The sequence below is a fragment of the Vombatus ursinus genome, unplaced genomic scaffold (genome assembly GCF_900497805.2).
Source record: "Vombatus ursinus unplaced genomic scaffold, bare-nosed wombat genome assembly UNPS02014874.1, whole genome shotgun sequence".
Taxonomy (NCBI): domain Eukaryota; kingdom Metazoa; phylum Chordata; class Mammalia; order Diprotodontia; family Vombatidae; genus Vombatus; species Vombatus ursinus.
In genome coordinates, this window is record NW_020954652.1 from 11,978,063 (window position 1) to 12,003,291 (window position 25,229).

General features: G+C 37.3%; 1 protein-coding gene across 2 annotated transcripts in view; it reads right to left on the reverse strand.

Moving 5' to 3' along the window:
* Nucleotides 1–25,229, reverse strand: part of TMTC2 (transmembrane and tetratricopeptide repeat containing 2) — a 521,137-nt gene that overhangs the window by 262,648 nt on the left and 233,260 nt on the right. For both annotated transcript variants that reach the window (XM_027842454.1, XM_027842453.1), the window contains one exon: nt 792–1,620. In XM_027842454.1, coding sequence (XP_027698255.1) covers nt 792–1,620 — 829 coding nt within the window. The remainder of the gene's footprint in view (nt 1–791; nt 1,621–25,229) is intronic.

Sequence of the window (25,229 nt, forward strand, 5' to 3'; positions counted from 1 at the left end):
TGGAGACACAATTTCGAAGAACCAGGGCCAATTTTAGATTCAATTCTAAAGACTTTAATGTGTGTCTTATAGTTAACACCTCAAATAATACTTGAAAAATATTAGCACTATAGTGAATGTAAGTGGGGTAACCTAATTTTTAGTATGTGACAAAAAAAAGAATCTTTCTAAGATTACAATTATAGGTCTAGAGCCAGAAGAAATATCCAAGGATGTCTAGACTATACCAATCAATCAATAAACATTTATTAAGTTCCTACTACGTGCCAGGCATATTAACAAAACTATGGCTAAGAGATGTTTGTGAGATCAAGGATCGAGAGCTGGGAGGGATTCCGGAGGCCAGCTGGTTCAACCCACTCGTTCTATAAATGAAAAAATGGTGAACAAGGTACTTGGTCAAAGTCACAGAGGCAAAAAGTTTCAAATCCAAGTGCTTTGACTCAAGAGACAATACCAACCACTCAGTCTCATTTCCTGTATTGAATTAAGATACCAAAAATGCTCTCCAAATCTGTAGAAGTCTCAATCACTTTGAGCAAGCTTATTCAGGCCCATGGGGAAACGGCTCCATATTTCAATTATAAAAACATGGAATGGTTCTATCAATCTGGTTTACGGTCTTGTATATAGGGTGCAAAATGAAGGCTAAACATTTTGTGGTTTCTTCTTTTCACTTAAATGTAACAAAGATAGTCATGGGCAGACAGACTAACCAAATTTTTAACTGTATGAATGGATGGATGGATTAATGAATGAATGAATGAATGAATGAATGCATAAAAGATTACCTTTGGCTGGGTTGACTTTTATCCCTGACCTATACAGCATCTCCTCGTTCTGCCAGTCTCCATTCCTGATGGCAGTCTTGAGTCCATAAAAAACAATTAGTGCACCTGTGGCGTAGAAAATCAAACTCTTGAGAAAGCGCTTTTGGGCTTTGACGTAAAGGGCTCTGGCACCTACTGTAATTAAAAGGCAGAAGCCCATACTAGGAATATACAGCACACGCTCTGCGATTACAAAGCCGACATAGAAAAACAGATTGGTGGCTGGGACGAAGGGAACTATTAGCAAAGAGAGCGAAAGAACAACAATGTTCTCTGTGGAAGGAAGCGGTGACCGCTGGGGGATGTGGTTTTTAATGCCATTCTCGGCTTTCTCTGCAAAGCTGGGCTTAGGCTCTGACTCCCGGTACTCTGCGTCTGGGTGGCAGCCATGCCCATTCGCATTCTGCTTGCCATTGGCGACGGCTTTCCCATTGCACTGTCTGTTGGAGCTTGGGGTCCTCAGGCTGAAGTAGGAGAGGAGAAAGAGTCCAGTATAGAAGGCCACAGTGTGGAGGTTTCTCCAGTCACAGATGGTTTTTATCAACGGTACCGCATCCATGGACCAATCAAAGCTGAGAGTATCTGGGCATAACAACAACCAGAGGTTCTTGGTTGGCAAGTAAAGGAAGGTCAAAGTGCGTGCCGTGATGCTGTCTGAATCAGCTGCAGGGTTATCTGAATTGGAGAAGCTTGGTGGCTTGTTCCCCATCCAGTATAGGCGGGCTCCCAGAAGTGAGGTTCCCCAAAAAGTTAGCAAACCGACACTGAGGAAAAGAGGCACATTCTTTCTCTGAAAGAAAGGAGACAGAGAAAAAAAATTATTATTGATGGAAGGAAAATGGTTCTATTCCTTATATTCAGTGACAAAGCTGAACTGTACTTTGTGACACAATTGAAAACACACCATTACATTCCAAATGGATTACTTCATCTCCATCTGCTTGGGAAGTTACTATGGATTCCCAGTTCACCAAGAGTATTCAACCACAGTCTTCTTGTCTTGATTCTTTTTTAATTTATTTTGTTTTTGTTTTTTTGTTTTAGTTTGGCTTTCACGTAAAAGTGAAAGATCCATGCTTAAGAGGGTTTTTTCTGACAACACAGGGAGTGAGCAGCAGGGCCTCCTCTGAGAGGCCTATCTCCTTTTGTTTCAAATCTTCATTCTCTCTGCTGAGCTTACAAACTGTGCTGTCATAGGTTGCTCTATGTTGTCATCCACGACAGGCAAATCGACTGTTTTAAAGACTTTCTAGGTTCTCTACCCATGGCCATAATAACAGCCTCCATATACCTTTGCACTTCAAACTTCTGGGGCTGATGATGTTTTATTTGTAATTTGCTAAATGAAGTGGCTTCCTCAAGGAAAAAGAAGAGAAAAGATCTAAGGAAGGCCAAAGGGTACTCCTATTCTTCATTAATTCATTTGTGCATTCAAACATTTATTTTATTTTGTTTTGTTAATATTTACTTAGCATTGGAAAACATCAAATACTTCCCTTTCCCCTCATTCCTCTGTCCTTCACTAGTCCCTAAGAGAGTTATGGAACAAACCATCTCAGGATTGAGCTACCTTGATCGATAAGCATCTAAGTATATTCTCATTTAATCAGTCCCCGTACCTTAGAACAGACCACTGGACCATGTGACAATGTCCCATACAACTGTCTACCTTGGCCATCTTGCCATCCACTGTGCTACTTAACACATAATCCCATCCTCCAGCCCCCCTCCCTTTTTTTTACTTCTTGTTCTGGTCATAATGATCAAATTAATACTATCACTGTTCCTGTAGTGAATGTGTCAATTAGTTGCTCTATCTATCATATAGCTATTATCTATCTGTCATCTATCAATCTAGAACTAGAAGGTCAACTTTAGAGGTCATCTAGCACATGACTCTTGTTTTATATGTGAAGAAACAGATTCTGAGATATGTTCACAGGAATACAGATCTAGAATTGGGAGGGATCGCAAAGGTCATCTAACCAAGCCCTTCATTTTGTAGATAAGAAAACTGAAGGCCTAAGACATTAAGTAACTTTCCTAAGGTCATAAGGAAACAATTGCCTGTGGCAGGATTTGAACCCATGCCTTGATTCTGGTCAGTTCTCTTTCCACTACACAACTCTGTCTCCCATTCATCAGCTCAAAATCAATCCCTGTGACACTATCACATTTGTATCCCCAGAGCTCAGCACAGTACCAAGGACATATTAAACAATAAATTTGTTTGTTTGTCTGTTTTTTCATTCATTCACCCACTCTAGGTGAAACACTGTGCAAAGTGTTGAAAGGGATTATCCTGCCTCTCAAGGTGTTTATATTAGGACAGTGTGTGTGTATCTATACATGTTTGTATATAATATGCATGTGATGTACATGTGTGTATTTATGTGTTTGTACACATGTTATTTTGTTGTTCAGTCATTTTAGTTATGTCCAACTCTTTGTGACTGGATTTGGGATTTTCTTGGAGTGGTTTACCATTTCCTTCTCCAGCTTATTTTATAGATGAGGAAACTGAGGCAAACAAGATTAAGAAACTTGCTCAAGGTTACACAGTTAGTAAGTGTCTGAGGCCAGATTTAAACTTTGGAAAATGAGTCTTCCTGACTCTAGGCCCAGTGCTCTATCCACTGTGCTACTCAAATGCTCCATACATACACACGTACATATACATATATAGTATATGAAGGTCTTTGAGAATATGCACACACACAAAAGGGTCTAGCATAGAAGTTCATAAGAGAGTTATAAAGTACTCCAGAAGCCCAAAGAAGAGAGAAATCATTTACAGCATTTGTCTTTCACCTGATTATAAACTATGTGAGTTCCTCCTGTCCAAATCCTTAGCATAAAGTTTCCATATACTATAAGGCAGGCTTTCACAGGTAACACAGTCTCTTAGAATCATAAAATCTTGGACTGAAAGGGATTTTAAAAGTCATTTAGTTCAAGCCCCTCATTATTTATAGCTGAGGAAATTGAAACTCCTAAAAGTAAAATGACTTGCCCAAGATCACACAAGTAATAGGTGACAAAGTCAGGATTCAACCAAGGTACTCTGATTACAAATTAAGTGTCTGGTTCTATTTATTCTGCTTCCTACAACACCCTATACCACACTGTATCTCTTTACTGAGCTAGGTAATTAGAAGAGTGATATTCGACTACAGTTACCAGATTAAATAAAATGAAAATGTCAAACTGCTAGTTTAAAAATAAAATTGAAACTAATACTTTGGCTGACCAGGCTCTTTCCTTTCAGGGCAATAAAAATGCTTCCATGCACATTTCTCTTCATGTGGTCTAACCCAGAATATAACATGTTATAACTTCCCTTCTTCTAGACATTCTATTAATGAAACACAAAATTACATTTCCCCTCCCCTTTTTAAGGCACTTTTCACACTGTTGACTCATACTGAGTTCATGGTCCATTAAATCACTAAGATCTTTATATGAATTGCTGTCTGGCCATACCTCCCCTATTCTATATGTGTCCAGCTGGTTTTTCAACCCAAAGTAGGACTTTACATTTATCCCTATTAAAACATATCTTCTTAGATGCTAGCCTGTCAAGATATATTGAATCCCAAGTTTACCATCCTTTATCCCATATCCCTCTCACTTCTCCCTCCTCCACAGATTTGATATTTGTCCTATCTATAGTTCATCCACATCACTGATATAAAACACACACACACACACACACACACACACACACACACATAAGAAAAGGACAAATCCCTAAGGCTACTCCAGAAAGTCAATAATCTATTATCAATCCTTCAGTGCAATCATTCAACTAGTTCTGAACCTACCAAACTATACAACTCTTTAGACTTACATATCTCCACTTGTCTAAGACACTTTGTACAATTTCTAGATAAAACACTATAATACTACATCAGTTAAAGGGAAACTGGTGAAATATCAGAATAGAAACTTCCAGGAGGCACTGGACAATATTGAGCTCCAGTGTGAGGTTATAAGTAGAGATAAGTCAGCAAAGAGCAGATAGTTAAAAACTGAGCATTGGTGAATGCCTAGAGAATGGACAAGGGGAATTTGATAATGGAGTGGAGTACTTCAAGGACGAGTAGCTAAGAATATAGAAGGAAAACTAAATCAGTATAGGATCACAAAGCTGAAAGATGAAAGTTTCAGGAGAGATAGGATAAGGATTTTTTTTTAAGAACTCTATCTGGTAATCTTTCAGAAACATTGGTTGGGATCAAAGCCAGACCTCAATGGGAAAAGGAAGTAGATGGAGAGAAATGATATACTATTTGTAAAGCACTTAGCACAGTGCTTGGCATGTAGTAGGCACATAATAAATGCTTCTTTCCTTTCCTTTCCCCTAGCAGATGTAGATCACATGTTTCAGAACTCTGAAAGTTAATGGATGAGAGAAAAAAATAAGGTAGGTAGAAATATTAAATGCAGTCATCTCTCTTTCACTTTCACACATAAGATAAGAGTATTGAGGACATTTATATACTACACTTGAAAGGTAATTATCAGGAAGCTTTTCATAAATCGAATTCCGGTTGATGATCATTTCTTGGGCAGATGCTTAACAAATGTCTATTGAATTCCACTGAATTGTACTGGAATTTTTTTGGGAGGGGGTATTATATTAAGACAGGAAGGAAAAAGCAGTTTTAAAATACCTACTATTCACCAGGCACTGTACTAAGTACTTTACAAATATTATTTCATTTGATCCACACAACAACCCTACTAGGTAAGTGCTATTATGATCTGCGTTTTACTATTGAGAAAACTGAAACCAGACAGAGGTTAAGTAATTTTCCCAGATCCACATAGTATCCTAGGTGGAATTTGAACTCAGGTATTCCTGACTCTAGGACTAGTGCTCTATTCACTATACTACCTACTTCACTTAATATAATTAAATTTTCATATTGCATAATCAAAAGTATTTTGCTAAGTAGATGTAAACTTCATTCTCTGAAGAGAACCAGCTATCAAATTTACATCATGCAATTACTCATTCCACTAATATTGATTAAGGGACTTCTACATGAGGATGTTGGGGATGGAGTAAGCCTTTCAACTCCACATCTATACTCCTATATATTTGTCACCGCCTTAGCAACACAGACCATCACTGCCCAAATCCTTCCATGTTTCCTGTCACTGAGACCTCAAAAAACTTGCAGCCCGGCCTGATACATGGTATCTCTCTCTCCCCCTGTCTTTGGGTCTAATTCTGGATTTCAAGGAACTTGGAAAGTCTAACACTCAGTTTATCTCCTACAGTCTGTAATAAACATAAAAGGATTCAAAGATACATATGGTCAGCTTGCATTATCAGCAACCAGATCTCCATCTTAGTTACAAGAGATAAATATTTGATATTCCCAACCAATCAGACTTTCCTCTAAACTACAAAGAGATTCTAAGTGTTCCTCAGTGGTTAGGCTAGAGAGAAAGATTCAGAAAGAGAAAGAGAGGTGATGCCTCTTAGGAGTATGCCAATCTAGGGAAAATAGTCCATAGGCACTTGAATATACAAATCATGAAAATCATGAATGGGCCAAATGAAGGTACATGCAGAAGTTGGTACAATTCTCTTTTATTTTTTTTTCCCCTTTCAGGGCATCCCAAATTCTAGCTATTTCTCTCTAGGTGTACCTTTTCTTTCCTTCTGGGGAAACAACTATTGTAACCAGTCTGTACTACCCATGAATAAACACGTTAAGGGAGAACTAAAGAACACTAGAAAAGCCACAGATAATACTAGAGCTTCTAGGGTCATACTCCTCTAACACTGAGAGTTTCTACCTGGTTCCCTTGTTCTCCTTCCTGTGAAGACACTCATTTCTGCAATAAGAGAACAAGAAACACCAGCCCAGAAGTTCTGGGTCTCTCTCTCCTCTCTTCTCTCTCTCTGCCCCTATTTCTCTGTCCCTATTTCTCTGTCTCTGTCTCTCTCTGTCTCTCTGTCTCTCCCTCTCTCTCTCTTTCTGCATCTCTCTGTTTCCCTGTCTGTATCTCCCACCCACCCATCTGCAAACAGGAAGATTCAGAGTGGGAGAAAGGTACATACTCTTCTTATGACTGCTGGCAGCAGCTGCTAAAGATTCTTCCTAGTTTTATAATTTACCTTCCCTGCCTTGCTGATAGTTGTGATCCAAATCCAAATGTCTTATCCAGATAGGAGACCTTGTGACACATGAAGACACTTTGTATATGAGATGTGAGAGGTGAAGAGAAGGTAAAGGAGAGGGAGGGGAAGAATGTGAAACAAGTATATTTGCATGTTTTTGCCTGAAGTGATAGCTAAAATATGTGTAGGATAAATAGATATTTATATTTTCTTTATTTTTGCTTGTAAAGCAAAATGCCTGCAGTTAGTTGATGTCTTTTCTCCCTATTTTCTTTTAGATGTTTCTATTTTATGTTAAGAAAGTACTTTTTGAAAAGCCAAATAAGCCCCAAGAAAATTATTCAGCCTTTTCCAACTTTGATTCAGTAGAATATGAGTTTCTCACAATTTATATGCAGAATCCCATATGTCTTTCTTTAATGTGTAGTATATAATATATTAACACCATCTTGTTTGAAAGATTACATAAATAAATTATGAGCAGAAGTTTATAAATGTCTGGCTCAAAGAATAATTCAGGGCAAGCAAAGGAAAAACAATGAAAATGCCAGAGAAAATAAAATAACAATTAAAAAAAACTTTGGATGTATTAACAAAGTATAGAAATAAAGATAACAGAAAGCAGAAAGTGAAGGGAAAGGATGCCATGGAACCACAGTAGGGATGTGGGAAACCAAGATGTACAATGTTTCTGACTCTGAAACGGGTCCTTTAAAGTTTGGGAAAAGTAACTTTATACGAAACTGCTACCATTAAATAGCCTTAGTAAGGATAAAAAAATGTTCTTGAGTTTTCTTATTTCTGAAAATCTGGGATAATGCTGCATGGAATTCTGGTTATTTTTCCTCTATAATAGTAATGCTTCATTTTGTCACTCCTCTCGTTCTCAGATGTTCAGAACTTTAGAGTGAAGTGACCAGATGCAATTAGGTCCCACAGTAGATGAAATACTGGGCTTAGAGTCAGGCAAATCTGTGGCTCAGATACTCACTAACTGTGTGACCCTGGACAAATTACTTAATCTCTCTGTTCTTCCCTTTCCTCTTCTGTAAAATGAAATGACTGTATTCACTGGCCTCTAAGATTCTTTCCAGTTCTAAATTGATCATCCTTTGATTTCCTAATATGAGTACCTTTCACAGTCTATTCTAGGTAGCTAAGTAGAGAAGTGAATAGTGTTGGACTTGAGATCAGGAAGACCTGAATTCAAATTCTGTATTAGACTCATTAGCTATGTGACCCTCTCAGATTTGGTTTCTTTATCTATGAAATGGGGATAATAATAGGGTCTACCTCACAAGTGTTTCCAAGGAACAAATAAGGTAACACATGTAAAGCACAGTGCCAACTTCAAAGCACAATATAAAAGCTAACTGCTATTATTATTTTTGTTATTATTATCCTTATCCTAATCAAAGAAAAGCTATAAATCTTAGACCACTGGCTCTGAAATTCTACCCCCTCCAAACCTTAAATTTTCTAGATCTCCCCCCATCAACAAAAATAACAAAAAGGAAATAGAACCATAGGGAAAAGCTTTCACAATTTGATTTGGGAAACAAATTGCAATAACTATGCCTCTTCCATTACATAAAGAAGAAACTACCCATTTGGAGAAGATAAATGAGAAGTGCAATACTAAATAAAGAAGATTAATACTGAGAAATAATTCTGTTGTGCACATGCAGCAAAATTCCATTTTTATACTTTGGATCAGGGCCAAGGTAATCTGCTATAAAGAGGATACATTTTTTTATAAAAACAAAAACAAAAATTGGAAATTTATGCCTTTTTTGGGGGGGGAGGACCTGCAAGAGATGGGAAGAAACAGAAGGATGTTTAAGTTTCTACTAGTAAACATATTTAGTCCTGGGAGCCCAGGGGGCGGGGAGAGAAAGGAAACGGATACAAGAGGAGAGGAAGGGTAGCAAGGAAGCCCCGAAGGAGAAGGTCAGCCTGAGCAGGTTTCTTTGCTGTCTGTCACATCAGAGGCAGCCAAGGGAAGTAATCTTCAATGTGTAAGAATCTCAAAAGGGAAACTGGACTAATGCATGGCAGAAGGCTATGTGTTCAAGGCACATCTTAACTGAGGGGAAGTGACTGAGACACTGTGAGCTGTTGCCAAAGTCTGAGCACTGAATAGACTCATAGTTATATGTTACCAAGTCCCTATTATTTGATAAAATTAGCATTTCTATCAGAACTGTAATCTGTAAAAAAAGAGAATTTTTCTGTACCTGAATATCCCTTATCCCTACCCTCCTCAACCTACTCCTAATCTAATTTTACATCTGGAATAAGAATAGGAACTGTACCTGTGATTTCATTGTTATAAGGAACTCCCAAGGGAGGAAGTGCCCTCTACCAGTGTAGGTCAGCAACTTTTCTAAGCAGAGTCTTGAGTTGCCTAGAGCACTGAGAGATTAAAAGCCTTGCTTAGGATCCCAGGGCCAGCATACAGTCAAGAGGCAACACTTCAGCGTAGGTCTTTCTAGCTCAAAGGTCACCTCTCTATTCCCTATTCCATGCTGGCTCTTTCTCTATCAAATAGAAAATCGTCATTCCCCTAGGTCACCGTAAGTTCCTTGGGAATAGGATGTTGTCATTTTTTTTTTAAATTTTGCTTTGCCAGTGCTTAGAACAGTGCCTTGAACATAACAGCCATTTAAAATGTGTTGACATCAATTGAAATCTATTCCCTTGAAATATAAGCTGAATAGCTCTTAACATAAGAAATATAAAACATAATTAACAATTATAAATGACCAATGTAGGTTACCATTTCAAGTTTTGACCTTGAGTGTGTGTATATATATGTATATAGTGTGTGTATCTACATATTTGTATGTATGTATGTATGAAAAGATAGAGGAAGGAGATGGGGAAGGGAGGGAGCGAGGGAGATGGGGGGAGAGAGGGGGAGAGAGAGAGAGAGAGAGAGAGAGAGAGAGAGAGAGAGTACAGCTAGGTGGCAAAGTGGCTTGGAACCAGAAAGACTCATCTTCATGTGTTCAAATCCAACCTCAGATACTTACTAGCTGTGTGACTCTCAGCAAGTCATTTAACTCTTTGCCTCAGTTTTGTCATCTGTAAAACGAGCTGGAGAAGGAAATGGCAAACCGCTTTGATATCTTTGCCAAGAAAACCCCAAATGGCGTCATGATGAGTCAGACATGACTCAACTCAACAACAACAGTGTGTATGTGTGTGTGTGTGTGTGTGTGTGTGTGTGTGTGTGTACTAAAGGTAAAGGGAACATGAAATTGTAAATATTCTAATTTTAAATAAAACTGAGAATCAGTTCAGACTGTTCAGACACTTAAAAGCTATGTGATCTTGGGCAAGTCACTTAAACTCTCTTTGCCTTCATTTTCTCAATCATAAAATGGAGTAATTACAGCAACTTACCCTACAGGGGTGTGAGGATCAAATGAGATAATATTTGTAAAGTGCTTAACATAGTGTCTGTTAGATAGTAAGTACTTAATAAGTACTTATTCTCTACCCTTCCCTCTTCTTCTGAATGAATAATAGTAGAGCTAGTTCAGAAGTGAAAATGTTATTCATAATTTTTATTTGTTTCACATTTCGATAAGTCAAATTGGTCAAATGTAAATTTCTGTTGCTGTTCAGCCATTTTTCAGTCATGTCCAACTCTTCATGACACCATTTGGGGTTTTCTTGTTAAAGATCCTGGAGTGGTTCTACATTTCCTTCTCCAGCTCATTTTACAGATGAGGAAACTAAGGCAAACAGGGTTAAGTGACTTTCCCAGGGTCACACAGCTGGTAAGTATCTGAGGCCAGATTTGATTGACAATATATATTTGCACGTGAATTTTCTATGTATTTCCAAAAAATATATAAATCTCTTTTATAATATTTCATCAACTACCATTATTTCCTGTTGATGAACAATGTAGAGACCCTGACTCCACTCTCCCTCACTCTGTATAATCAATTGGTTATCAGGTCAGATCAATTCCAGCACCACATCTCTCAAACATGGCCCCTTCTCTCCATTCCCACCAATCCTAATTCAGGCTTCCATCACCTTTCACCTGAAATATTTTAAGATGTCCTGGTTGATCCCCCAGCCACAAGTCTCTCCCCACTCTATCTTATCCTTTACACAGCTATAAAGGGGTCTTCTTAAAGTTACAAGTCTGACCACATCAGCCCCCCTACCCAATAAATTCCAGAGGCTCTCTACCATGTATAGGATCAAATGCAAACTCCTTTGTCTGGCACTTAAAATGAACGTCCTGATTCAAACTATTTTTTAAGCTTATCATCTATTATTTCCATCAACACTATGGCCCATCTAAACTGTCCTCTTACCATTACTCATATACAACACTTCATTAGAAATCTCTAAGACTTTGTAGAGGAATGCATTCTCCCCTCAATGTCACCTCTAAGACCTCCTTCAAACTCAACACAAGCACCACTGTCTACATGAGGCCTTCAGGATCCCTCCCCTCCTGTCCTCTCGATTTGACAGCCGGAGTATTGAACTCCTCCCAAAGTCTTTTGTTATAGAAGGTTCACAACTTCCTGGAAACTCTATTTTCCATTGGCATTTCTGCTTGGCTTCCACTCCATTGAAAACCATGATCCCCCACAAATTAAGTGGCTCATTGGATAGAGAGCTGGGCCGGGAGTCAGGAAGACCTACATTCAAATCTAGCCTCAGACATTTAGTAGCTGTGTGACCCTGGGCAAATCATTCGTGTGTCTCAGTTTCCTCAACTATAAAATGGGGATAATCACAGCACTTTCCTCCCAGGGTTTGTTGTAAAAATCAAATGAGATAATATTTGTAAATCCTTAGCATAGTGCCTGGCACATAGTAGGTGCTATGTTATTGCCTATTCCCTCCCCTAATCCCCCACCAATCATCAACTGTACCTTTTCAGCTTTTTGTATGTTGTCATCCTCTATTAGATTGTAAGCTCCTTGAGGGTAGGAACTGTCTCTTTTTCTAATTTTTATTCCCAACAATTAGCAAAATGCCTGGCACATAGGAGGTAATTAATTTTTTATTATATTGTAATTCATAAGCAATAGGATTCATTAGCAAATATGTACAAACAAGAAGAATAAACAAACAACATCTCTTCAAGACTACATTTCCCCTTCTCTGAGAGCTTCCTCATACTGCAGACACAAGGATCCTCCAAAACTGGCTAAATTATATTATGTCTCTATTTTCCCAATACAAAAATACAAGATCTTAGAAAGTTTTTGCTATTCCTAAAATATATAAATACACTGTCTCAAAGAATTAGCTCATTTATTTTCTGTAAACTTTGAATATTGGGTATTGACATTGAAAATCCCACTGAATTCTAGTCTTTCTCTAATTGTAAAGGAACAAATTTGAGACCATGATGCAATGTGTTCATCTAAAATGAATAATATAGAGCTATACTGGCAATGCTTTACCTGAAACACTAGCAGATCTTTTTTGCCCTGGGTATATCAAGTTGGGTGCCATAAACTAAAAAGCTGGAATCATGGCAATTGAAATGGAAGTATTGAAATTTAGTATTGAAATTGAAGTATTAAAATACTCATGAAACTGAGTATTGAAATTCTGGAATACAAACTCCATCCATCTATAATGTGTTAGTGACTCTCATAAACACCCTTACATTGCCAAATTAAATATTTTCATTCGGTAAAGGCACATAAGGTATGTGGATAATAGAGAAACAAGTTTATGCTAACTCTTAGTATCCGTTGACCTCCGTGTTTCCCTAAACTCTTCTGTATTACCTTGCCTGACACATGTTTTATAACTCCCTAGCACTAACTGTTCTAAGCTCCCCTGTAATTACACTAAAGAAAACAGCCTGGGAAACTGGTCCATGGTACCAATCCTGCAGAAGCTCATCCATCACCTGCACCTTGAAAACACGTGGCTTTTCTCCTAAACAGGACTGATGTCACCATATTTTGCACCTGTCCTCTCAGACCTCCCCCTCCAAAAAAAAAGAAAGAAAAAAAAAAAGAAAAACAAGAGTTAACACAGAAATCTCTACGTCTATTTTCCTTTCAATGCAAGATTTTTCTGCCTAGGATTTATTTGTAAAGCATAGGAAGAAAGGGAGAAAGTATATCTTTAAAAGTTTAAACCTGAATCGATTTTGTCAGTTGTTCTAATGGTGAGGCTGGCTTTGATTTTTTTTTTAAACAAATTTAGCTATATCCCAAAGTAGAGACATCTATTTTCATAAACCATGATTTATTTACAAGTTCAGTTTGTTTCAAGGCTTCCACATAAAATGATTTTTTTAACCTACAATTGGGCTCTACTTTCATTTAAAAAAAAAAGATTTTTCATGTTTTCCATTACAACATTTTGGGAGATTTTTTTTCCCTTAAAAAATCTTGGAAGATGCTGAATAGAAACCAGCCATGGAAATCTGATAGGCAATTGAAAGTCTTACCTGCAATTCTTTGGCATGCATCTATATACCAAGGGAAAATAGAGACATAATATAATGCGGCCAAAGTTGTGAGAGATTGATTCTTCCGCATGCAGTGTGTGAAGGCTCTGAGAGAAGAGTTTATGGGAATGTAGTCTCAGAGAGGCAACTTCGTATAGCCTTTTTGTTTGCACTTGTTTGTTTCTCGTCTCTCCCATTAGATTGTAGGGGCAAGATTGTCTTTTGGCTCTTTTTTGTATCCCTAGCATTTAGCACAGTGTCTGGCCCATAGTAGGCACGTAGTAAATGTCTATTTATTGATTGGTTGATTCTTCACTTTCTGAGATGGGTGGGACTAAGATAATGGAGGAGAGAAGCTCTCAGCCAACCCCTCCCAATACTCCCCCTCCAAAACAACTTCAAAGGAATGCCTCAAATCGAATTCTGGAGAGTGGCTCAGTCAACAAAAAATCATGATGATACACTCTTTTAGCCCAAGACAACTGAGGAGTTTGGAAGGAGAGATGTGTGACATGGGAATGGAGGCTGGCTAGGGACTAGATCCAAATAAGAAAGAACTGCAGTGTTGGGGTTTTTTTTTTAAATTTATGAATATTTGATAAACTCTCTAAAGAGAATAACTCTTTCCTCTTGACAAAAAGAATCTGAATCATAAGTAGGCAGATTTAACTGCTGCAAAGGAGGCAAGGCTAGTCAGCCCTTAGCATTTATAAAGAGCGTACCATATGCCAGGTATTGGATTGAGCACTAGGGATACAGAGAAAGGCAAAAGTTTGTCCCTATGGGAAAGGATCCCACATTCTAATGGAGAAGATAACATATAAATAGATAACTATGCACATACATGATCTATGCATATTAGAGGTAACTTAATCTCAGAAGGAAGACTTTAGTGGTAAGAGGATAGGACTTCCACATGAGATACTAGCTAAGTCTTAAAAGAAATCAGGAAACTTGAGAGAGGGAGGTGAGGAGGGAAAAGCAAACCAAGAATCGGATAGCCACTAAAAGGCATGGAGTGAGAAGATGGTGTGTCAGGTGGGAGGAAAGGCACATAGGCCAGTGCTATTAGATCTTAGGGTTTGTGGAAGGGAGTAAAGTGTAAAGAGACTGGAAAGGTAGGAAACAGCCAAGGAATGAAGAGCTTCAAAAGCCAAAGGTAAAAATTCCCTTGGTGCAGGCAATGGGACTCCATTCCCAGAATTGTTCTCTCTAGAGGTTGGTCTGCTCCTGAGTGAGGCAAAGATGGAGGCACTGATTAAGGTCACATTCCAAAGGTGGAGACTTAAATACAACAAGAATATCTGGTTTGCCTGTGTTACTAAACACCTCCAACCTAACTGCTACAACTGCTATAACAATAATCACTTGAAAGTTGCCACACAAACTGGGGAAAAAAAAAAAAAAAACTCTTGATATAAATCCTCCAAAAAGTCATGCTCTATATAAACGTGTCTTCAAAAAGAAGAAAAAAGGAAGAAGAACGAATCAGAAGAAGCCTCTGCCATACTAATGGATGGTTTTTTTTTTTTTTGAAAATGTAGAAAACATTTCTTTTAGTGTAGAAGAGCATACTGGCAAAAATTACACAAAATGGCAAAGGAAAAACACTGTCTTCCAGCTTTTAACTACACAACAGAAGAAAAACTGCCACCAGTATGATAGCAAGCTTTGCCATTTGTCTCCTGATCTTTCCTTTTTGCAGAAAAGGAAAATTAAATTTGAGAGGAATGGTTACTTTCAATGCCAGGAAAATGTAAAGACGCTGACACCGAACACTGTGTGTGACTTGCTTCTTGGCAAACAAATAGAAATAAACTACTTGAGTCTAAGGACCATTTAATCCCAAATTAAACCCTTGGCAGCATCTATGCAGTTTAAATAATAAAAGAGACACAAACCAGCATCAAGTACAGGACAAGGTGACAACAGTTGACTAACAAAACAAGCCACCCAGACATAACAGAAATCTCCCATTCTGAAAGTAAGCAAGTACTAGATAATGGAGTCAAGAAACCTAGGCGAGATCCTGGTTATGTCCTCAATCCCTGTGTGACCATTAGTGAAGGACTTCCATTCTCTGGCCTTCATTTCTTATTTTCCTTTTCTTTAGAGTTAGGGTGTTGGACTAGGGGGAGGAAGAAAAGAAAGAAGGAAGGAAGGAAGGAAGGAAGGAAGGAAGGAAGGAAGGAAGGAAGGAAGGAGAGAGAAGAAACAAATATTTATCAAGCACTTACTATCTGCTGGGCACTATGCAAAGTGCTTTACAAATATCATCTCATCTGATGTCACAACAACTTTAAGAGGCAGGTGCTTTTACTATCCCGATTTTATAGTTAAAGGAACAGAGGCAAACAAAGGCTAAGTGATTTACCCAGAGTCACACAACTTGTTAAGTATTTGAGGCTAAATTTGAACTCAGATCTTCCTGACTCTAGGCCCAGTGCTCTGTCTCTAAATTGATTATCTTGTAATATCTCCATTATTCATAACTGACATCAGAATTTAATACCACCAACATTTTTTACATTGCTCTCCATTTTTCATTTTCCTCTGGAAGTCCTCAAAAATCATATCCCTCTCCTTCCTGCATAAAAATGAAAGTATTCAATGTGCACATGTAAGAAACAAACAAAAGAGCAGGTTTAATTAGGACTTATGGAGAAAAAAAATACCCACGTAAAAATTAATCAAATATTTCTCCATAACCAAGTTGTCACAAATAGCTGTTGTCCTTCAAAGGAAAAAAAATGGTGTTTGGTTATTAATAATTACCCTGGGTAACACAAAAGTGACATATTTTCATGTCAATTTCCTAACAAAATAAATAGCTTTTGCTGTTGATTGTCTCAAGAGATGGAGCTAGAGCCCCAATGAAAGGTCATGCTGGATCTAAGACTAGGAACTTGAAAATATATCTTAGAAGAACAGTGATATTATTATATTCTGTAATTTTATAATTAATCACTTCATTTTTATTCAGGCAGGCATAGTGGCATTTTCCATTTGGAGCCCATTTTTAGATACTTGTACAATCTTGTTATATTAGGTGGCATTATCAGGCATCACACTTAATCCCATGTGATAGAATTAAGGTTATGGGCTAAAATTCTTTGATACATCTGTTCATAAGGTGTTTCTGAATGTGACTCTGCTACAACAGTCTCAAAGGGCTTATGGGAACAGTTACAAAAAAAAAGTGTCAGGAACCTATTTCTCCTTATTATCAGCTTAAGAGATTCATCCAGGGTTGAAAATCAAAAGGTGTCTATTAGTGTTAAATTAGTAATATAGAGCTGGCAGATGAAAGCAATATTGTCCTAGAGATCTTGGATTTTTTGAAATATAAAACCAAACCAAAACAAAACTCTATAATAATTCCTCTGTTCCCAAAGATAAAGAAATTGTCTTCATAAAGTCTATATAGTTACTAGTCTTCTTGAAATTTTTCATGCTCCCAGACCCTTTGATCCAGAGATCTTGCTGCTGGGCATATACCTAATAGAGGTTGAAGATAAAAAAGAAATGTCCCATGATATCAAAATATTTGTAGAAGCAGTTTTTTGGCAGAGTTTTGTTTGGGGTAGGGAAGGAGGGGAGTTAATAGTGAAGAACTGGAAACAGAATAGACACTTGTAGCCTGGGTAATGGTACATGAAATGGAACGTTGTATTACTGAGTTAAAACACAAGGTATATCTGAACAACACAGAGAAACATGAGAAGACTTATATGAACTTATGTAAAGGGAAGTAAGTGGAATCAAGCAAACTGTAAACACAATGATTACAACTATAGCAAAATCAAGTGCTATAGAATTACAATAACCTAATTGGCACTGAGGAAGAGATTTAAGAACACGCCTTTCTCTCTTCATTGCTGAGCTTATTTAGGATTATATAGATTTGAAACATAGAATATGACATCAGACCTTGCTGATCTGCTGATTAGTTTTCATGAAGTTTTTTCATTCCTTAAAATGAGAGATGGTTATGGATGCCAGAGGGAGGGTGATATATCAGGAAATAAAGGTGATGTTAACACAAATGAAATCATTTTTTTAAAAGAAAAAAAAGAAATAGCCCATTTTTCTATCTATTATATAGAAGATAAGCCATAAAATGGTAGAGCCTTAGACAGTGGATTAAAATAGAAATTTCAAATTGAATCATTTATAGAAAAATAATGAGAGGCAGCATGGCATAGCAGATAGAGGGCTGACTGTAAAGTCAGAAAGATATGAGCTCAATTCCTGCCTTTGATATGTGTGACCTTGGAATAGTCCCTTAACCTCTCCTTGTCTAAGACAACTCTATAAATTAAAGAAGAATTACTCATCTACATGTACAGTATACCAGGAGTTTCCAACACTAATGAAATCACAGGTATAAACAAATGCAAAGAAATTTTTGCTTAAATTGCCTATTTCTCATGTATTCAACTAAATTCGAAAGCCAAGGAACTAATATGCTGGTTTTGGGTTTTTTTTCCCATTTTATTTCACTGACTTTTTTAAACATAAGTTACTGGTAATTAGAAAAAAAACCTACTAAAAATAAATTAAAACATGACAGATTGGCTACCATAGAAAAGCGTCAACTTGAGAGGAGAATTGACATTGACATGCCTCAGAAATAGAAATATATAGGATAGGTTGAGCCATCTTCAAAAATAGGAAGATAAATGGAGAGCATATGAAGGAAGGGTTCATTCTGGGTCCAAAGAGGACATTTAATGGACAGATTTAAAAAGTTTTTATATATCAGAGATGCCAGATTTGGAATATATTTTAATTTGGTTTTTACACCATTACAGCATAGCTATCATTAAGAATGTTAGAAAATTATTATGGTCTAAATTCAAACTTGAAAAATGACAGGAAAGTATCGACAGGAAGCATGTTTCCACATCCATTCCATGGTATTTTAGTTGGCACAGTGACTCATTGTTTTTCATTAAATTAACACGGGGAAATGAAGCAGTTAGTGATGTCTTGAGTACCAATGGCAAGACGTTCCTAAAGCAGATGATTAGAAACTGAAGTACCTAAAGAGTTCAATTACTGGAACGGCAAGGGGTGTGCCACAGCCCCTAACCCATTCCGCTAAAAGCTACTGAGTGCCAGCTTCCCAGTAATCTTGTTTAGTTCAAAATGAGAGGTTTAACACTTCCCACCAGGCAGTGCACTGTGGTCAAATCGGTTTAGCCATGAAACAATTCTGCCTTTATGAAGAAAATATGGGAAGAAAATATCCTTTGTAACAAAATAATGCCTTTAAAAAAAGGTTTCTTAAAAAGCGCTCTTTGACTATCAAAATACTTTTTGATTTTTAATAAATGCCTTTCTAGTCCCTGTGTGAGAAGAGACCTAACAGGGGATAAATGAAATCAAAGGAGCACAACAGTCATTGAATTTTGGACAGGAGCTCCTTCTCCATCGATCTCCCCTTAACAGGGCAACAGCATTGAAAATACATTTCCTGCGCCAATGGATTAAACTGCAACATTCTCTTTTACTCTGGGTAGCTCTAGTGCGACAAACCTGCCATTATGAGCTACATTCCAGGCCCATTAATGAGTTAAGCATGGGAGCCCAGCATTTGGGAAACATAAAGAGGCATATTATAATGAGCCTTCACTCGGTGGGGAGGCTAAGATACAGCAGTCTTCTCTCAAAGATATCATAATAGACAGCTATTTAATGAGTGTGGGATTTTTCCTATGGAGATACAAAAGACACTGGGTAAGAGGGGGAAAAAGGAGGCATCACATACTAACTTCATAGGCTACTTTTAAAGGAAAAATTATATTAATAAATTATTATTTGAGTATTAAAAGTTTTTTTTTATGAGACCTATTTCCTCTATAATTATATCTTCAACTTACTGCTGAACACGAAGTATAAATTCAGGATTAAAACTGACACCATCAACTTACCAGCCTCTTTTCTACAAGTGAAAATGGCAATCCTCTTACTCTGTCTTTCTCATATGGATATTTTTACAATGACTGCGTATAACTGAGATACTCCATCAAATTATACCAATTTTCCTGACTGGGAAACTGAGGCAGACTTATACCTATCTGATTAGGTAAACTGAAGACGATCTCTGACACTTGTGATGATCCATCATTTTAAAATTCACAATGGAACTTCTCCAAGGTGATAACAATGGTTCCACACTTTCAGGCCAAAACTGTGGCACTTTCTTGGCCATTACAACCATGAGTCTTTCAAAACAAGACAAATACAATAGGGCCAGCAGACCTGGAATCCTAACAACTACAGCTGAGTGCTATTTTCTGAGTCTCACTGAGCAAACAGAATGGTCGGCCTTTGCTCAGGAAAAGCAGAATAACTTGTATAGCAAATTTTCCAGGCCATAAAAGTAGCTAAGGTAGTTATAGTTATAGGAATCCATTACTAAGGAATGGCTATACTCCTCTGAAACCTCAGGTAGAAAGGGCCATTTGACATTTTACTTGAAGTTGAGAAGTAATGCACCTGGAGGGAAAAGAAATGACACCAACAAGAACTTAAGGCAGGGAATATTTATTAGTTACTGGAAAACATTTTCAATAGCAGTTTAGCTTTTTTTGTGGCAGGAAATAGCTGGGGAAAATGCTGGATCATATGATCAAGGCAACACAGGTGACTTTTCTCCCCCTACTTTAATTCTATGCCCAGCTCATTACCCACCTGCAATGCCCATCCAAGCTATGACTACCAAGAGACAAAATCAATGGGCATACCATCCAACTGCATGTCATAATCTGAGAAACATACTTTCACTTACTTTGTCTTGTTTTGATTGCGTAAGTTTATTTTCCATCTACTCTGTATTTGTGTTGTCTATTCTAATTTATTGATGTTGTTTCCCTCATTAATATGTAAGCCTCTTGAGGTCAAGGACAATTTTGACTTGTTTGCGTGTATCCTCAGTTTCTGGCATATAAGAAGTACTTAATAAATGCTTGTTGAATGATTGATTGACTTGAACTCTTTGAATACCTCTTGAATAACTCTTGGAAATCTCATTCAGGAGATACCATTTTCCCAGGTTTTTTTTTAATAATAATAATAATAATCACAATCACAATACCTTACTTTAATAAAGCACTTATGATGTGCCAGGTACTAAGCCCATTACAATTATTTTCTCATTTCATCCATGCAACCTAGGAGGAAGGTACTATTATTACCTCCATTTTACAGAGGAGGAAACTGAGGCAAACATTTTAAATGACTTGCCCAAGGTCACATGGCTAGTAAGTGTCTGAGGCCAGATTTGATCTCAGGTTTTCCTGACTCCAGACCCAGTGCTCTTTCCACTGGGTCATCTAGATACACAAGTATCTTTATTAAGTAGGTGGATACAGAGAGAATCCTGACATAGAGAATCCTGACATCTATTGACAATCGTTTTTTTGTTTTTTTTTTTTTGACTTTGCACAGGACAACATCTGTGATACTGGCAGACATCATGGGCAACCAGTTGTCTTACCTCAGCATGGCTTGCTTTATATTGAATTTCACAGCAACTTGAACAATTTAGTCCAATTCTACAATATTTATTAAGCCCCATCGATGTGCAAAGCATTGCAGTAAGCACTGGAAAAATTAAGAAGTAAAGCACCACAGTCCCTGACCTCAAGAAATGATCAGTCTCTTAATAAATTTGTTCCTGTGATTGTATCGACCAAGGTATCTTGTATAATCTTAACATTCACATAGGAAGCAACACTTTGTCCAAAGGCAGCCTTAAAGGCGTTAATTTATTTTACCAAGGCAAAAGCTATTTTATAAGAAATAATCAGAGTGTCATTTTAAAATCTCTATATCCCACAGCCAATTGTGTGACTGTAAATGTTTGGTTTACTATTATCAGCAAAGAGAGTCCTGCCTAGTTCCTTCTCCAAATTTTCATCTTTTTAATGCATATAATTCTGTTGTTTAAAGAATTTTCCAAAGATGAGAAAGAAGGCATATTGGTCAACATCTTCTCAGACACCTTTAAAAATAATCTTATTGCATAAAATTCCCCCTCTATCTTTTCTGTTTGTCTTGTCTCCTTCCCCCATTATGTAGGTCTATACATAAGAGGACACTTTTGTATAATCTAAAAGACATTGACATTTTAATTTTTTAATCCCAAACCATATTTTTGAATATATTTTTCCCGTTCTCCCATGTGCACTCTTTTGCAATCAAGTTACCTTGATACCAAATATCAAAGTAGACAATGACTTGGTTTTGAGGATCTTCTTAAATTCTAGAAGAATTTCCCTAATTCTCCATCCTCACCACAGATGCTGGTATATAAGGTATAATGCTCTCCATGGCAGGCACCTTGTTTATTCATACTGTGAAAATCACAAGGCAAGATAAATGTGTTCAATGTAATAATTATTTTTGTTGCCTTTGTCATAAAATGAAACCAATTCAACAAATAAATTTATTAGACATCTATAATGCATGAGTCATTGTATTGAGGATACAAAAGCAAAAATGAAATTATTTGCCTTAAAAGGACTCCTATACTACCATTTCTTTTTTCACTCCTTCAAGGAGAACTTGTCAGTCATTCTTCCATTTTGTCACCAAACTCTTTACGTCTTGTTTTATTTACAATCCAAATTTCAATATGCATGTGCAATGTGGGCATCTTGTTCCATGGAGTTGAAACCAGGCAAGGTAGCAAAAACAGACTGGAAAAAGCCAAAAGGTCCAACTTCTAACCTCCATGAAGGAAGGCATTAGGAGGAATTCAGTACTCCACCCTCTGGCCCTCCAAACAAGGTGGCAGCAATCAAAGTTTGAGTTACTAGCATGGTGATGAGGTTAGAGGTGATGAGCTTAACCTGGGAGAGGCATCTTGTTCATTGGAGAGTTCCTATATAATCCTCTTTTTTTTTTTGGTTGATCATTAAATATTGGAATGTTAGTGTTTATCAATGATGATTAAATTGATCATAAAAAAAGTTTAAAAACAAAATCATAAAAAATGTGCTTTATGGGAAACATTATATAAAATACCAGCATACATTTGCCAAAATGAAAATATTTCCTGTAATATATACTGTAATAAAAAGAACATCAGATTTGAGAGACAGGAAAGGGGTCTGAACTGTAGCTCTGCTGCTTAACTTGACATAAGACCTCCCCCAAGCAAATTGCTTCCCCTGTCTGGCTCTCATTTTTTCTTTATCCACACAAGGAAGGGGTTGGATTAGATAATCTCAGATCTTTTCCTGCCCTAAATCTCCAATTCTGTGATCCTATAGCAACAGATCCCTGCATTTGATTAGTTGATAACACCTTGACTGTAATTATCTAGCTTTCCCTTCAGTGCTACCTATTCTGCTACCCAGGGCTTTTCAGCTTCAATTTCAATTTCTGTCCCTTGAAAGCTGTTGTGGAACATGCTCATTTTTAAGCCTGACAAGTACTTAATCCAAAAAACATAACCAAAAAAAAACCCTAACATTTAACTAAAGTTCAAAGACTAAACTTAATTATTTTTTATAAAGAATAGAAAGGAATTTGGTCAATCACAATCATACTGAAATTGGATCAGATTGTTTCTTTGGCAGCTGGTATCACCAGGCTTCCAAAATTACCTTTGCCGACTTGCTTCTAGCAAAAAGAAATTCTTAGTTAACAGAAAAATCTTTAAATTCCCCCCCCCCCCACAACACATGCTCCTGGTTTGGTGCCTCTCTGGCCACAATTTTAATGAACTTGTATTTCTATATGGTGACAACATGCAACTGATGTCCAGATGTGCAACGTGTGTACCCAAAGAACAAAGGTGGGCATAGAGAACTAGCGAGCATAGCAGAACAAAGTCATTACTTACCACCCTCAAAGTCAAAAGAGATAACACAGTTAAAGTGGCCAAGATCAGGTGTTGGCAACCTGCCATTTTTTTTTCATAAAATTTCTGCCCAGTCGACATCATTATAATTATAAGAACACACATTTGGCATTTCAGTATCTCCAGCAAAATCAATCCTCCTTTGTAATGAAACATTATAGGTGGCCTTATGACATCAAATCTAACAGATCTTCACTACAGTTTCAGCAGAAACATAAGCAGTTAAAAAAGGGGGCAAATTGCAGTCAAATAGTGAAAGTCGTAAATACCTAATTGGTCACATTAAGACAGTGGGCAAAAAGAGACTCAAGATAAGGCACATATAAATTGTATTGCTGTGTGTTATGGACCACTGGAGGCTTTGAACCTTTAATATCTGGTATGACATAATAAGAATTTATAGCATTAAAAAATCTATGTTCCATGGAGAGCAGCTTTTTCTGGCTTTTCTAATATAGTTTTATAAGGAGTAATTTAGAGGCAGTGGATAGAAAAGCAGCCTCAGATACAGACAGACTGAGTATTAAGCCCACCTCTGATACAAAGTGTTTCTGTGATACTGGGCAAAGTTTTAACCAAACAACTCTACAAAATGAAAAGTAGTAGTCATAAAGGGAAAACAAAAATGAGCACATCTGCATTGGAAAGAAACATTTCATTACTGGGAGTTTGCTATACCAATGAAATCATAAATCCAGTTGAAAAGAAAATCCCTCTTTACACTACCCTCTCTACCCACCCCCTTGATTCTCGCCTAAGTGATATGCTCTAGGGGACTGCCTTACCTTACTCATCATCCTAACAATGAGGAAAAGAAGGTTCATTTAAGGGAGTGAGACTCAAGGCCTCTACTTTCAAAATATTTGTTATCATACAATACCTCTAAAATGATGCTAGGGGGTATTTAGGTGGTACAGCGGATAGAACATCAGGCCTGGAGTCAGGAAGACTCATTTTCCTAAGTTCAAATCTGGCCTCAGACACTTACTAGCTGTGTGACCCTGGGTAAGTCACTTAACCCTGTTTACCTCAGTTTCCTCATTTGTTAAATTAGATAGAGAAGCAAAGAGCAAACCACTCCAGTATGTTTCCCAAGAAAATCCCAAATAGTATCACAAAGAGCTGTACACAACTGAAATGACTGAACAATAGCAAACACTGAGGAAAAGATACATTCCTTTTTTGGGGGGGGAGAGAGGGGGGAATGAGTCTGCTTTCAAATATTTGTTATGCTATGCCTCTAAAATGACACTATTCTGGGTACAACAGATGCCAGAGGAAGATTCTTTGCCAGTTAAAGACCCAGCAATTTTCTTTAGAATCCACTATCCATAAAGTATCACAGTGCCTGACACACAGTAGGTACTTAATAAGTGTTTACTGATTGATTAAAATATACAGTGTTATATGGTCCAGTGGAAAGAGCTTTGAAGTCACAGTGGAAAGAGTTTTATGGAGTCACAGGACCCAAGTCCAGTTTCTGGTTCTGTTACTACCTTGATCATATCATTTTAACTCTCTGGACCTCAGTCTCATTAAATATAAAGGAAGTATATTAGACTAAATAACTTCTAAGGCCCCTTCTAGCTCAAGATATGGGTCAGATTTTTCCTGATCAATTATTTATTACTGAGGTTTGTCAGGAATGTAAAAAAAAAAAACAACCCACCATGACTCCTTCAGCTATGTGTGGTGCCCATGCAAAACTACTACTCTATTCTTTTCAAAGGAATAAAAAAGACTCTTTTTTCCAAAGGGTCTTCCCCAAAGAAGAGAAGCCATCCCAAGCAAGACCAGAAGCAACATTTTTCAGAAGCTAGTTTTATTCTGGAGGCTGTGCCAACTACTAAAGACGATCCATGGCAGAAATGAGGTATTTTAGACCTTAAACTCTTGCCAAGGAGGCTCCTGTCCTCCTCAGGTTTCTGA